The sequence below is a fragment of the Setaria viridis genome, chromosome 5 (genome assembly GCF_005286985.2).
Source record: "Setaria viridis chromosome 5, Setaria_viridis_v4.0, whole genome shotgun sequence".
In the NCBI taxonomy this organism is placed as follows: domain Eukaryota; kingdom Viridiplantae; phylum Streptophyta; class Magnoliopsida; order Poales; family Poaceae; genus Setaria; species Setaria viridis.
In genome coordinates, this window is record NC_048267.2 from 43,178,576 (window position 1) to 43,192,646 (window position 14,071).

Below are 14,071 nucleotides of genomic sequence, written 5' to 3' on the forward strand. Positions count from 1 at the left end.
GGACAGATTTCCATTTCAAAACACAAAGCAGAACGTGAAAGAATGGCACATTAGTACTAGCTGACACGTACAAACAGTAGAGGGAGCACGTTATTGTATATATCTGTAACTGCAGTAACACAACAGTGCCACTGGCTGGTCTGCTACTGCTAGCACAGTGAGTATCATGTCGTAACGTAACCTATTGATACAGTGATCGCTTCTTTGTTGTTTCAATCCGGATGGACAAAAAAACTCAGCAGCTCAACGCCGGGCACGTGAGGGCGATCCTGCGAGGGTTCCGGCTGAGCGCCGTGTCGGTCACCGGGAGCCAGCTAGCGTAGGAGGAGGAGGGACGAGCGGCGCAGGCCCACGCGGCCGTGTCCGTCGCGCAGCTCGCCGCGGCGGTCGCCGGCATGGTGTCCGTGTGCGAGCTGAGGGGGCCGCCGGCAGCGAGGGGCGGCGGCGACACATCCGCTGCCACCGGTGACAGGAGGATGGGCGCGGTTCTCGGCGGCGCTAACAGGGCACGCGTCGCGTCCGCCGTGAGAGCCGGCCGCGAGAGCCGCTCCCTCGGCGAGCTTCTCGCACTCACTGCCTCTGCTGCTACATGTAACTTAACGAAAACAACTTGATAGAATCCAATCCACCGGTGTTATTTGATCATCGCGTCTGTTCTTGTTTGGCCTTTTCTCTCTCAGCTCTCAGGGGTGCTGCGGCATTGAGGATCAGGGCAGCCGACGTCAGGGTCGAAATCAGCGACGGCAACTCCGTCAGCATCCGAGCTAACATCCAGAAAGGCACAACCCTCAGGGTCTGCCTGTCTTGTGGTGAGACATCAGCGACGACTCTACTTTCCCATAAGATTGCTGCATGGGGAGCACGAGCAAGCTGGTGTTGTATACCAATGTCCAATGGTGTTTTTGGTGTGTTGTGCAGGAAGGGTGCGGGTGAGGACGGCCGCCATCTTCCTGCAGGACGGCACCCACAAGGCGGCAAGTACACCCCCCTCCAACTCCAATAATCAAATTCTATGCACCCACAAGGCAAGTGCACCCCTTCAATTTACTAGCTTCGCCACTACCGGCAGTTCCTCCCGCCGGCGCTGAGCACGCCGGGAGGGGCGACGGTGCAGCTGCTGTTCGAAGATCAGGCGCAGTGCAAGGCCTGGACGGCTTCCATCGAGGGGATGCTGTCTGAACAAAAGCTCAAGCACCCCATAAACTGATGATAATCGCATGATTTGCTGGTATAACATCGAGCTAGTGCACGCAAACAGATGTACCGGCCGTTCTTCTCCATGGAGTACATGCACCGATGCACGTGCGCAGTACAAGGTTTTTCATGCATGCTCGATCATCTTGTTTGTGTGTACGTTTTTTTTGGGCTAAAAATTATTATGTGTATGTACATGTACGGCTGTACAATGCATGCATGCATGTAAGATAATAGTAATTAAAAATAAAAAATAAAATAAAATAAACTTATATGACTTATTATAATTTTACGTTTGATCTCGGCAAGGTTTTCATATAGCGGAAACGGGAATGGGAATTGGAAGGCGGAAATAGAAAAAAAAAGGCTCACTTGGGCCGGAGGCACATTCAAAACACCATCTGGCTTGAGCCCAAACGCAGACATACATACAGCTGCGTTCGCCAAGTGGCGTGTACTATTTGCGTTGACCAGCGGTACCTGCCACGATGACCCGATTAAACAACCTCGTTCCAGAAATAGTACCACGTCATTAATAAAGTAGCTACTTTTCAAAAAATTAATAAAGTAGCTACGCGACGTTCACGTGCCAACCACTAACTTCCAACCTAAATACCCTGGCCCACACCAAGACCTAGCCATCGCACGGCATCCAAATGACGCGTGGGGCCCGGCGCGAACCAGGCCGTTGGGGCCCGCACGAGCCGCACCGGGTTCCAGACCGCGAACTGTTTCTTCTAACCTGGAAAAGGAGACGCAGCGACGAGTGCAAACCAAGGCTCCCACGAAACTTTTGCTGTCAGTAGCTGACCAGTGGGCCCACAGACAGGTGGATCTATCCGGGACCCACCGACCAGTGATAGTATGAGAAGTAATTTGCTTTCGTCTTTGTACGCGGCCTCGAGAAAGCGCGCAGCAAAACCGAGCAGCTCAACTGCCAACCAAATGGCAGTACAGCCCGCACTGTCACTGGCGCTGGGCCCTCTTCCCTTCCCCCTCTTAAGAAATCCAGGTGGTGCCCATGGCATCCCGTGCCCACTGCCCACTGCCCAGCCCCAGTGCTGGCCTCGTGCGCCTCCACCTCGTCGCCTCCGCCGCCTCGACCCCGCCACCGCCGAGGCGGAACCCGCATGGCCGCCGACGTGCTGTCCACCGTCCGGTGGGCCACCGCGTGCGCGGCGCTGCTCAACGCCGCCGTGGCATCCACGGGCGCCGCCGTCGCGGCCGTCGCGCTCCGCCGCTGCGGCGGGGGTGGCGCCCTCGGCCCGGCCGCCGCCGTCGCGTCCGCGGCATCGGCCTCGAGGCTCCTCGCCTCTGCGGTGGCGGGGTTCGCGCAGGGCGCCGCCGCCTCAGCTATCGCCGCCGGTGCCATCGGGGCCCACGTCGACAGCGAGCGCGACCTCCGCCAACTCTCCCGCGTAAGCTCCAACCTCCGTAGCTTAATGCACTCAGTGTTTTATTTTAATCCGCCGTAAGTTGATGGTTAATACTAGTAATTACTAAAATGCGAAGAAATTAATGTTCAAAAAGCATGGGGAGTAGTACTGTTCTCTGAAACCGAATAGGAGCAGGCGAGCTGCGTGCTCAAAAGAGCAGCATTTTATTCCCAAGTACAAAAGTGCTCGACCTTGAAAATTGGGTTTGGCCGGAGGCTGTGATCATGTGGTGCGCTTGGTGGTTTCACAAATCACAATATTGCCCTGAGATATTGGTGGCACTGCGTGCTTGCAATGCCGCTCTGGTTCTCTGACGGCCGAACCGTCTTCGCTTCTGCCCTGAGATATAGGTTGCTTATTGCCAGCTTCAACCTTTACGTCATGCTGTACACTGCTGAATCTTTGACATCTTTGTCTCCATCATAATTCATGAGAGAAGATCATTATTCATTGAGAAATGAAAGACGGTGTTCTGAATTATTCCTTTTTTTTTTTTGAAAGCTTAGTGTTCTGAACTATTGATTTTCTTTCTTTCTTTCTTTTTTCTCTGGTAATTTTCCCTTCACCAGGATGGGACATTCGCAATTACTTAATCCAAGAGAGAGCTTGATTAGCGATAGGTTGTCCTCATTTTGTTTTCTTAAGCTAATCACCTTGTAGCATTTTAAGCGCTAACAGAGTTCATATCTGACATGGCAGTAGATTCCCTTAGTAGTATCTGAAGCTTTATTCTTTTTGTGGACAGCTACGGTACAAGAGATGGCTTTGGTGGACACGATTTGGAATGATCATTACAATGCTGCAATTTGTATTGGCAATTTATTTGATGTGTGCCATCATAAAGGATGTCTTAGCCGAAGGGTCTTTAAAACAGTGCTTTTCAGGTTCACACAATTTCATAAACCATTTTTGGGGATTGGATTGGATAAAATTTTGTTGAGACTTCAATTCTGATATAAGGATTGGTAGCTTTTGATGCTAATCACTGAGTCATGCTATTGTTACCTGAAATTTATCAGGAAAAATTCAGAACAACAAGGAGTGGAAGCGCATCTTGTTAATAGTTTTTCTTGTCAGTATGTGGGTGGCAATTGTAGTTCAGTGTGTCACTGGTTCTGATGTACTAAGGTGGAGATCATTTTATGCATCACATGATATTGCGTGGAGGGCTCACTACCGGGAGGTGTTTGATCATGGAATCCGTGAAGTTTTGTGCTGTCTAGGGCGGGTCAAGTATTCGTACGTTCCCATCTGGTCCACATTCTTATGTCCTTATATCATTGGTGTTTGAACAAACTTAGTAACTTTGCTCTTAACCTTTCTAGGAGTGTGTTGGAAGATGATGACATATGTGTCGTGGCACAGTTATTGGGTGATCTTATGGCTTATCGCGCTTCTGGAACTGGTCATCTTGAGCTTGTCGCAGGTAGTTTTCTATTAACCTTGCAATCCAAAACTCAATTCTATTCACTCTTGGTGAATATACATGTTTTATCTTTGCCTAATGGATAAAATCAGAAGCATCAATGTGACAAAGATCGCAGCTACATTAGACCGGTCGTCAGCTAAAATTATCTAGAAGCTGCTGTATGCCATATCGTGAGCCTTTTAAAGGTCAAAAATATTTTAGAGAACTATATTGGAACTTTATTATTTGCCTTGACTAATAAAATAGATTGAAACTTCTTTTAGAGCAAAGCCTGATGATGTGGTTTCATGATATTACTGTTCACCACACTTACCTGTATCCCAAATGATTTTCCTTCAGGTCTTTCACTACTGCAGAAATCTAAGTTGTCCACTGTTACTTCAAAAGAATTAGTGGAGGCTCCTCAAGATCTCATCCAAGAGGCTGTTCTCTTTCATCCATTTGCTGAAGCTGCCTATACAGTTATTCCCCACATCCCTGATCTGTCTATTTTTTCAGTTCTTGCCAGGCACATTAAACGTGTTATGCTTTCAGGGTCCACTGCTTGATTTTGGAAGGAATCCTCTTATGTTTCCTTGTGTGTGGCTCAATAGGCAAGGTGTTTTGACTCCATGGACTCGTGCTAGGTAAATATTGTGAGCCTTCTTAAAATACTTTGCTGCCACCTGTCAGATTATGCCGTGTAGACTGCAGATATTGGGATGTTTTCTTGGTGCCTGATAACCTTTTCTAAATTTGGTGGTTCTTCATTCTTTTGAGTCGAGAAAGAATGCGGACTTGAAGAGTAGTGCTGTGAACTTGTGATCGGCAAAAGCATAGAATGACACATAGGAGTTGTCCCCACTCTCTCTTGCATTAAAAAAGAAATAGATTCTTTTAAAAGAAAAGGAAGAAAGAAATAAAATTTCCATTTGCATCCAAGCCAACAGGTTGAGCTCCAAAACATGTTTCATTAGTTGAATGATGCATAATCATGCTTGTAGAACTTTACTTCTGCAGACGACCAATACTTGAAGGCGATAACTGCTGGAGAGGGCATGCAGCTGCTTTCCTAAAATATGCCAATGTGGCCCCGGAAGTCCTTCGGAAAGGTCGTGTTAGCCAGGTAAATCAGCTCATCCTCTTACCAAATTATAGTTTACAGTTTTGTTGTGATCAAGTTCTTTTCTTTTTTTTAAAGATGAGTTCTCTTCTTTTCTGCTTGCAGACGAAACGCGAGGCTGCCTATTTTGTTATTGTCTTACATGATTTGAGTACAGTAGTCATTGCTATCCGTGGAACTGAGACACCAGAAGATGTTATAACTGATGGCTTGTGTAAGGAATGTTCCCTTACGATGGATGACTTGGATGGGTTGATCAAGTAACTCACTGCACCTTTGGCTTGATTGTTGTATTGTAACTTATTTAGGTTAACTCTAGATTTTTTTTTAAAAAATGTATATAAAAGAATCAATGAATTACCTTTATTTGTCATTCACATCATCAGAGAACCACCTTTACATTTATGTTCTGAAGCAAGCCTATGAACATGTATCGTTTAGCGATTTTTAGACCATATTATCCCTACTAGTTCGCTGAATGAACCTGACAAAATGTTCTAGGAAATTGATCTAGGTCACTATGGCCTTGAGGTCACCTTCTGAACTAAATCATTAATTCAACTCTTCTTTTGCCTGATGAGATGATTTTTTTTTTCTATTGCAGTTCTGATCAGTTGTCCCCTCAACTGAAGAATACCGTTCTCTCATCTTTTCCACACTATGGACATGCAGGAATTGTTGAATCAGCTCGAGAGCTGTACACAGTACTTGAGGGACAGCCCATGCATCAAGGTCAACAAGAGAACATGCATTTTTTTCTTTGTGTGCAGAGCATGTTATATTATCTCTATAGGGTTCTTTTTTCTTTCTTCTTAATTTAAAAGTACTATTTTTTATTGCATTAACTCCAAACAAGAATACCTCAATTTGCTACAATGAATAATTTTTGAACAACCATGTAAGGCTGCATGCTGCCTCTTCTTAAATGACATAGCAGTGCTCCTGCTGATTTATCCAAAAAAAGGAACAACAGTATATATTTTACATTTTTACTCCTTTTTCTTTGACAAATGGTAATGCAGCACTATAGCATTAACAGCTGTCATGGAACTGCCTGCAGATAAGTCAGACACAGTGACAGCTGGATTCTTATCTTCTCTTCTTGGGGATGGTTGTGAGTGCCATGGATACAATATTGACATTGTTGGACATTCTTTAGGAGGTTCTGTAGCTGCACTTCTTGGTATTAAGGTAAGCTTTTTATTTTTCAACATACAAAGAATTTTATTTGAAGTCACTTGATATTGGCTTGTCATATTTAATTATAAACTTAAGTGAGTCTTCTTGATGATGTTTCACTTAAATATGGATACCATTAGGGAACTAAGTATTTCTGTATTACTTAGTTGTTTGTCTTCGTACAATTGTTGACTGTTGAGTTCATCTTGGTAATCTATGGCTGCTGCGACGAGCCTACTGTTGATGATGAATTAGGATTTAATTTCTTTAATGAGTTGATGAAATGTTGGGCAACTAGATGAGGAACCACCAGAGCAGGAGAATTTTAGAGGGGTTCTGTATGTTTTTGTCTACTCAGTTTTTGAGACAGTGCTATATCAAATCACATCTAGGAAGATGAGCTCATAATATTAGCCCCCAAAAAAACTTCCTTATCAGAATGAAAAGCCCCTTACTTAGCAATGCTGAGTTAAAAATATGCAAATGCTCGGTGATTGGCAATAAATGAAGCAAGAAATGCTGAAGATTTTCCAGAATGCATGGCTTAGTTATTGTATTGTGCCTGTAATGTTTATTTTCTTGCAATTGAGTCATCTTTGTATACAAAAATACAGCTATACGGACAATTCCCGAAATTACATGTGTATGCATATGGAGCCGCACCATGTGTGGATTATGTGATAGCAGATGCATGCTCACAATTTGTTACCAGGTGAAATTTAAAATCCTTTACAAGTGGAATTTACTTTATAGTTATTTATTTGCCGATGCTGGCAGCAACATGTGATTTCTGATAAACCATCCATCACTTACAGCATAGTCCACAATGATGAATTTTCTGCACGATTATCCATGAACTCGGTGATTAGATTGCGTGGTTTGGCTGTCAAGGCTCTGTCAAAGGCTTCGCCCAATTCTGCTAAAGTGGGTAAACTAGTTGGTGGGATGATGAATGCCAGAAGGGATGAGAAAAATGCCATAGAGCATTGTGCTCCAATTGGTGCTCTGCAGATAGTCAGTGAGGCTAAGCTAAGTAATGATAAAATGCGTGGAAGGAATCCAATGCATACAATAAGAGGTGGCTTATTTCTCTTTGGCAAAGCAATATCTTGCTTGGTAAATACCCCAAAATATCGAGTTAGCTCCACAGCAGCAATTAATTATGAGTTGGGCAGATCTAGAATGACTACTGCCAGTGATGGAGGGAAATGCATTGTTGCACCCCGTGGTTCTTTGGATGTTTCACACTGTAGAGAATCTAGAGATGATCAGTTTCAAGAAGATTACTTTTATGAATGCGGTGAGGGGTACAGACTGTCTCGTTTAAATAATGGTACCGAACTCACATCTGCTTCAAATGACCACATCAGTACAATAAGCTCATCTGAAGGACAGTCACCAGAGGTTTATCTTCCAGGCCTTGTTGTTCATGTTGTTCCAGTAAAGAAAAGTACTTCTCCATTGCAGAAGACAACTGTGACTCGTCGCAAGAATAGGAGCTACAAAGCATTTATCGCTAATCGGAAAGACTTTATGGACCTTGTTGTGTCGCCTCGCATGTTCCTTGATCATCTCCCTTGGAGGTATATCCCCAAAAACTCTACTCTCATGGAAGTTCTATGTATGTAATGGTTATATTTCTGTGCTATTCCATATGAAAATTAGTATGAATTTCAGACCATCCTATATTAGCAGTGTTGAAATTACACCAGTTTCAGTTAGCCCTTCAATCAATCTAAGTAACAGAAATTGTGTATATTTTGACGAGCAGCATACGGGCACTATTCGCCCCTTGGATTGTATATTGCAGGGTTTGGCTTTGGCAAGAATAATTGTATGACTTAGCTAGTGAATAGCAATGATGTGGATTCATGTATCCTTATTTGCGAAATTGATTATTAACTGTTCAGAAAAGTGTGAAGAATGTCTGCTGTATTTTCCGTACTAACAGAAAATGACCTTTATGGTTTGTAGGTGTCAGTATGCGATGCAAAAGGTTATAGAAGCACAGAAACGGGAGCAGCTCATCCATGATTCGTCAGCTGCAGAGGACGCTGTATGAATCTATTAGCTGCGCTTGCCTTCTTTGTTGTACATACGTTAGGTAATTAGGATCACCTGCTCTATGTGCAATATCAGTCTTCGGTGCATTATTGTCTGTAAGTAGATGAGGATTACTCTGATCTCAGCATCGTTGTACACAGCCTTGGATAGGTTTGCTCTGAGATCAACGATACTGGCTCTGTTATTAATGAAGCCAGCGTAGTAGATTATAACCACCAGTATAGTAGGTTAGAGCATATATATAGCATCAAATTTGGTTACAACAGCATTGTATAGGCTTTGCTCTGAGATGAACCAAAAACCGGCATTGTTATTTATGAAATTGGAGCGGTATCAATCAGTGCTGTAACTTATATCAAATTTATGAAATTTCGTTATTTATGAAATTGGAGTAGCATGAAATTGAAATCTGAGATCAAGTTCTTTTATCAGTCAGTGCTGTAACTTAGATGCCTTTGCACGGTCATCTATGTAAACTATGATCAGAATTAAAATATGAAGTGTCACCAGGGAGTAAGCTACTATGCGGCTGTTGGATGAAGTTTCCTCGGCATTACGTTTTACTTTGTGCTGCTCCGAAGTCTGAAAGAATTCCAGGCTTCCTGATCCAACCAAAGGTCGTGTAACTAGAGCATTTGCATTCGTTTATTTTGACTGGCTTGCCGCAGGCATGACTTGTGAAGCAGGTCTACATGATTGAAGGTGAGTTTTACTCGCAAGTGCAAAAAGATACCGCTCCAACTCGGTCAAAAAAGGTACTTGGAAGTTACAAGTGCAGGACTTTCCTTGCCATCGACTTGTTGCCAGGATCACTTTTAAATCCATATCGGTTAATTTCAAGGGAAAAAATGTGTGGGTTGGGGGGGGGGGGGGGGGGGGGGGGGGGGGATTTTTTTTTGAAAAATTATAGATTTCCCGTACGGAGAGAGGGAGTTTTTGCATTGAATTCCATCTGTCAGGAAACAATCGCACACGCTGGTGTGTGACAACCAGAGGGTGATGAGGATACAGAGATTAGCCACCGTACCACCTCCCCATATCATTGCGACATGAATGGATGGACATGGAATCATGGATGCGATGCGACGGAGGAGGTTTGCACGGAGAGTATTCAGGGCGCCTCAACGACCTCATCTCCCATGCGGCGAGCACCGTTAAAGCGCTGCGTGCAAGTGTCAGCATCCGGGCCGGGCCCTACCCCAGAAAGCGAGCGAGTGAAGGAAGCTGCCGTGGCCCTTTCCGCGCCAGGGACGTCGTCTTCAATCCATGATCCATCTCCTGGAAAAACAAAAAACAAAATTGACTCGAATCCTGCAGAAAGGTTGCGCGTGGCGTCATCTCCGTCAGATTGGATTGGAAAGAACCAAGCAAAGGACGTGACGCCGCCGCCGCCGAGGAAGGTGATGATGGTCGGTCCAGGCACGGTGATATCGATGAAGAAGTGATGAGCACAAACCAAACTAAAGGCATGCGCATGCGTGGGTACACATATTCGACGCGACCGATCACCGTGACACATCATTCTGCGAGTGCTCATCATCCAAAGTGCTGAACTGCTAATGTGCAGCTAGCTAGCGGTTGCTTGTTGATATAGAGAGTCCGATCCAGAACATGATGTGCCAAATCCAGCTTTTCTTTCCCTTTTAATCGATCTGGCGTAGCAAAGTGAGACACCTGCTCGTTGTGTACACTTTTTGTACGTAAAGTACGCACGCTTTTGTTCGATCTCTCGTTTCAGCAGGCCGAACCGGGTTGTTTACAACCTCTGCACCGGCAGGGAGGGCGCCGAGAAGCTTCACAGGTTAGGTTAGCTCCCCGTGTCGAACGAACACCGCCGGCGCATTCCGGTTCCGCACACTTTTTCCTGAGGAGAAAATCGTCACCTGGCTTTCCGATCGATCCGGCAATGTGTGCGCTGTGGTCTCACCGACCGGAGAAGGAGCGGAGGAAAGGCTAGGCTGGAAGACGGGGTCGTCGATCGAGCACCGCGCCGCACCGGCGGCGTGCAGGTTTGACGAGCGCGAGACATTTGATTGCCTTGTCGCCGATGATGGATGTGATTCCTCGGCCGGCCGACGAAGATGGAAATTCCACGCCAAGCGGACAGGCTAGCCAGGCAAAGTCATTAAAGGCCAACGACGACGACGACGTGGGCCGTGGCCGAGTCGCACGTTGGTAGCTGGGCCGTACCGAGGTGGGTAGGCGTACGGTGGCCAGGTGTCAGGAGAATGCGGGCATGCGTGGTCTCGTCAAGAGGCTCGGAGGAGCACGCACGCTGCGCGTACGCCACGCACGCCGTCGTCGTTCAGGCACGCGATGTCAGTCGGCCGGGCGCCGCCCAGGACAGCTGCAGGTCTCCTGCAGTCCTACTACTACTACTACCAGTACTAGTAATAAGACTGCGTATGCGGAAATGTGAGGCGGCATGCATTTCGGGTATTCCCCCCTCGTGCTAGGAAGGGTGTCGTTTCAGCTAGAATGACGTTATTTGAGTACGTATCATTGTTGGTTGTAGGGAGGAGAGGCGCATGCACGCACGACGACATTCGTGGCCAATCATCTACGCACAATAATGTCACACATGACGAGCAAGAAAATACTGTTTGCCATGCCACTGTTATGCTTGTCTTGGGTACACAGAGTACTGCCACCAACATGCCCTCCATAGTGGTTCACCTCAAGACAAAGAAAGAACCAAGAGAAGAGGATGGTGAGCCACGCACGCCGCTCGGCACCTCGCCAGCGGGAAACAACCACCATCACCCATCCCATACCGACATTCACCACCTTTCGCCGGCGACGGCCGGTAACACGGGCGGAGTCAGAATTTGAGGTAAGAGGGGCAATGGATAAATTAAAGTAGAATTAATAGTCATGTGAGCTGGTTTTAGTCATATATAATAATAGCATGTTTCACAAGTCTTAACCAAAATAAAATTACATATCTATCAACTTAAATTTAGCTCTACGACTAGCAGCAAGATCGTATGCTGTAGTAATATCATCAGTATTGATTGATGCAACCAATTCCTTCTCAATATAAATTACCAAACAATCTCGTAGAAATCCATCTCCCATTGTACATCTAAGATGTGTCTTTGCAAGTTTCATAGTTGAAGGGCATCTTTCGGTGGTTGCAGTTGATATTGGAAGAGTTAATACTAATCTTAATAACTTGTTCCAAACAATAATGAAGGGAGAAGGCGAGCAGCAACTAGATAGGCTTAAATGAGCGGCTTCTTATTGGGCCTCAAAAATAATTAACGTTTCGAATGAATGGAAGGAGGTGAGGAGCTGAACAACTAATATGTATATGTATATTTATATTTATACCAGAGTCTAGAGGATTAGTAGCGCGTTAGGGGGTGCCAAGCCCCCGTGGCCCTCCTCCCTCCGCCACTGGCCGGTAACCCCCACCTACATCCTCCATCCAAAATCTACCAACATTCGCCGGCATCTTCGCACGCCGCGAAGGAGGCCCTAGACCTTCTCTACTACTTGGACTCTGAAGAAGACAGCCTGTGCTCTCGCCGCTTCAATGAGTGGGCACTGAGGACGGAGAAGGCGCAGCAGGTGACATTGAAGACAGAGAAGGTGCTGCAAGCAGAGGAAAGAGGTGAGCAGGAATCCAGGGACAATGCAGAGGGTCGCGATACGGCACCTCCTGCCCTTCGCCGGATTCCCTCGCTCATCGTAAAGCCGGCCTCCCATCACGTCTCCTATAGGGATGCACTCTTAAGACCACGCACCTTCAAACCAAGATTTTCCAAGGACTCGTCATCTCACGGAAAGCAGGTATGGCTCCAGGAGAGGAAGAGAAAGCAGAGTTTGGGGGTCGCCTCGGCCTGGTCATGGCTTGGTCCCACAAGCACTTATGACCACTAAGCTCCTCCACACGCCACCGCGCAATGGCTCTAGTTGCTCAGGGCGAAGGCTGGAACACGATGCTTCAAGTGCCTAGCTCCAGATCATCGCATTGAAGTATGCAAAGACCCGCCTAGGTGCCTTTTGTGTCTGCGCTCAGGACACAAAGCTCGCCACTGCCGCCCCCACCACGTCCAAGCCATTTTCGTCTCCCCCGCCATCCCCGTTGCCGCAACCAACACCACATCCCTCCCCAGCATCCTAGTTGCCGCAGCCTACATCACATCCCTCCCGAGCATCCCAGTTGCCGCAACCTACATCACATCCCTCCCCAGCAGCTCTCGTTCCCAAGAACCCAGAGCTTCTGCGGCTACTCCCCTACGGTAGAGCACCGCAGCGGTGTCCAAGAGTGCCTTGACAAAGGTCACCATGGAGTAGGGTGACCTGGCACTCATCTCTGGTGCAGCACACAGGAGACCGGACCATGTTACGGTCTGTGTGCCACACTCCAATGCGGTAAGGGAGGATGAGCGGCAGCTTTCCCTGACTGCGCTCATCGGAGTGCAGGTCGATCTGCGGGCAAAGCTCTCAAGCGAAGCAGTGCGCTGGGATGCTCTACAACAACTTCGCATCCCGCCACATGAGCTGGGAGTCAAGCACCTGACGGCCTCCACTTTCCTCCTTCACTTCGCCACCCTAGAGCGATGCACCGCGACGCTTCGTCTTGGAGGTTTGGCTGCTGGACAAACAGCTCTGCGGCTCATGCCATGGACCCGTTAGGTTAGTGCCTCAGCTGCCAAGCTCATGTATCGCGCAATAGTTTGCATAGAAGGGATACCAGAGCATGCTCAGTAGGTAGAAACCATAGCTAAGCTCTTCAATGCTCCAACATTCATAGAGGAGATTGATAATGAACATGAAACTGAGCAAGAGAGAGATTGTCTGTGTTTATAGGTGTGGACGGCTAATCCTGACGGTTTAGCAAAAATAGTGTCCTTACAAGTTGCTGAACCCCTAACCTTTCCAGAGGAGTACTATTGGCAAATGGGGGATTTTGATTTGCCAACAACTAGATCTGGTCCTGCTGAGATGCTAGAGTACAATGTGATTATCCATCTGGACAGGGTTCTAGAATTTTCGCCTTTGTCAAGCAGTCCCTCACATGAAATTTTCCACAACGGCATTAGTGGTTTGCCTGATGATCTCTATGATGAAGAATGGCTGGTGAAACACCGTTTTGTGTGGCATTATGGGGTCCTAGATGATAGAGTTGTCAGGCGTAGAGTGCCAGTTCAAGAGAGGCTTGGTGGGCGACGAGACAGATCACCGTCGGACCGAGGAGATGCTGGAAGCCGGGGGCCAATGCAGCAGCCTCCTCCAAGTTGGCACGACTTGAGGAGGGTCGAGGCAAGGGGGTTCCATGGTTGTAGCAGCAATCAGGATGATGGGCGAAGGAGCTTTCATGGTCGCTGTCACCAGCATGCTAGGGAAGAAACTCTCCTCATGGCCAACAGTAACCATAAAGGGGGCTCCGGCAAGATGTACAGTGAGCAGGTTAGATACAAACCAAAGAAGAAGGCTCTGACACAACCTTTGCAATACATAGAACCTGCATTCCTATCCGGTGAAAGTCTGCTGCAAGGACCCACCTTCGATCCGATGAGAGAGGAGGTCAGCCTCATGGGCAAAGCTGTGCAGCGTCAGATTACAAACAACAGTACAAGAGACAAGGAGATAGGGTGAAGATAATAGAACAGGCACAGCAAGGGCAAGCAGACCGCGCAGAGCACGCTGGACACATAG

General features: G+C 46.9%; 1 protein-coding gene and 1 pseudogene across 1 annotated transcript; both read left to right on the forward strand.

Annotated features, from left to right (window-relative positions):
* Positions 1-221: 221 nt before the first annotated feature.
* On the forward strand, positions 222-1,317 carry LOC140222916 (uncharacterized; annotated as a pseudogene).
* A 992-nt stretch (positions 1,318-2,309) lies between these two features.
* On the forward strand, positions 2,310-8,817 carry LOC117858369 (uncharacterized). The gene is made up of 13 exons (XM_034741426.2): positions 2,310-2,612; positions 3,376-3,514; positions 3,650-3,869; positions 3,956-4,056; positions 4,399-4,520; positions 4,594-4,685; positions 5,059-5,164; positions 5,267-5,421; positions 5,766-5,893; positions 6,222-6,352; positions 6,955-7,052; positions 7,156-7,923; positions 8,315-8,817. Exons 1-13 carry the CDS (start codon positions 2,325-2,327, stop codon positions 8,400-8,402), a joined length of 2,436 nt encoding a protein of 811 aa, XP_034597317.1. The 5' UTR covers positions 2,310-2,324; the 3' UTR covers positions 8,403-8,817.
* The last annotated feature ends 5,254 nt before the right edge of the window (positions 8,818-14,071 follow it).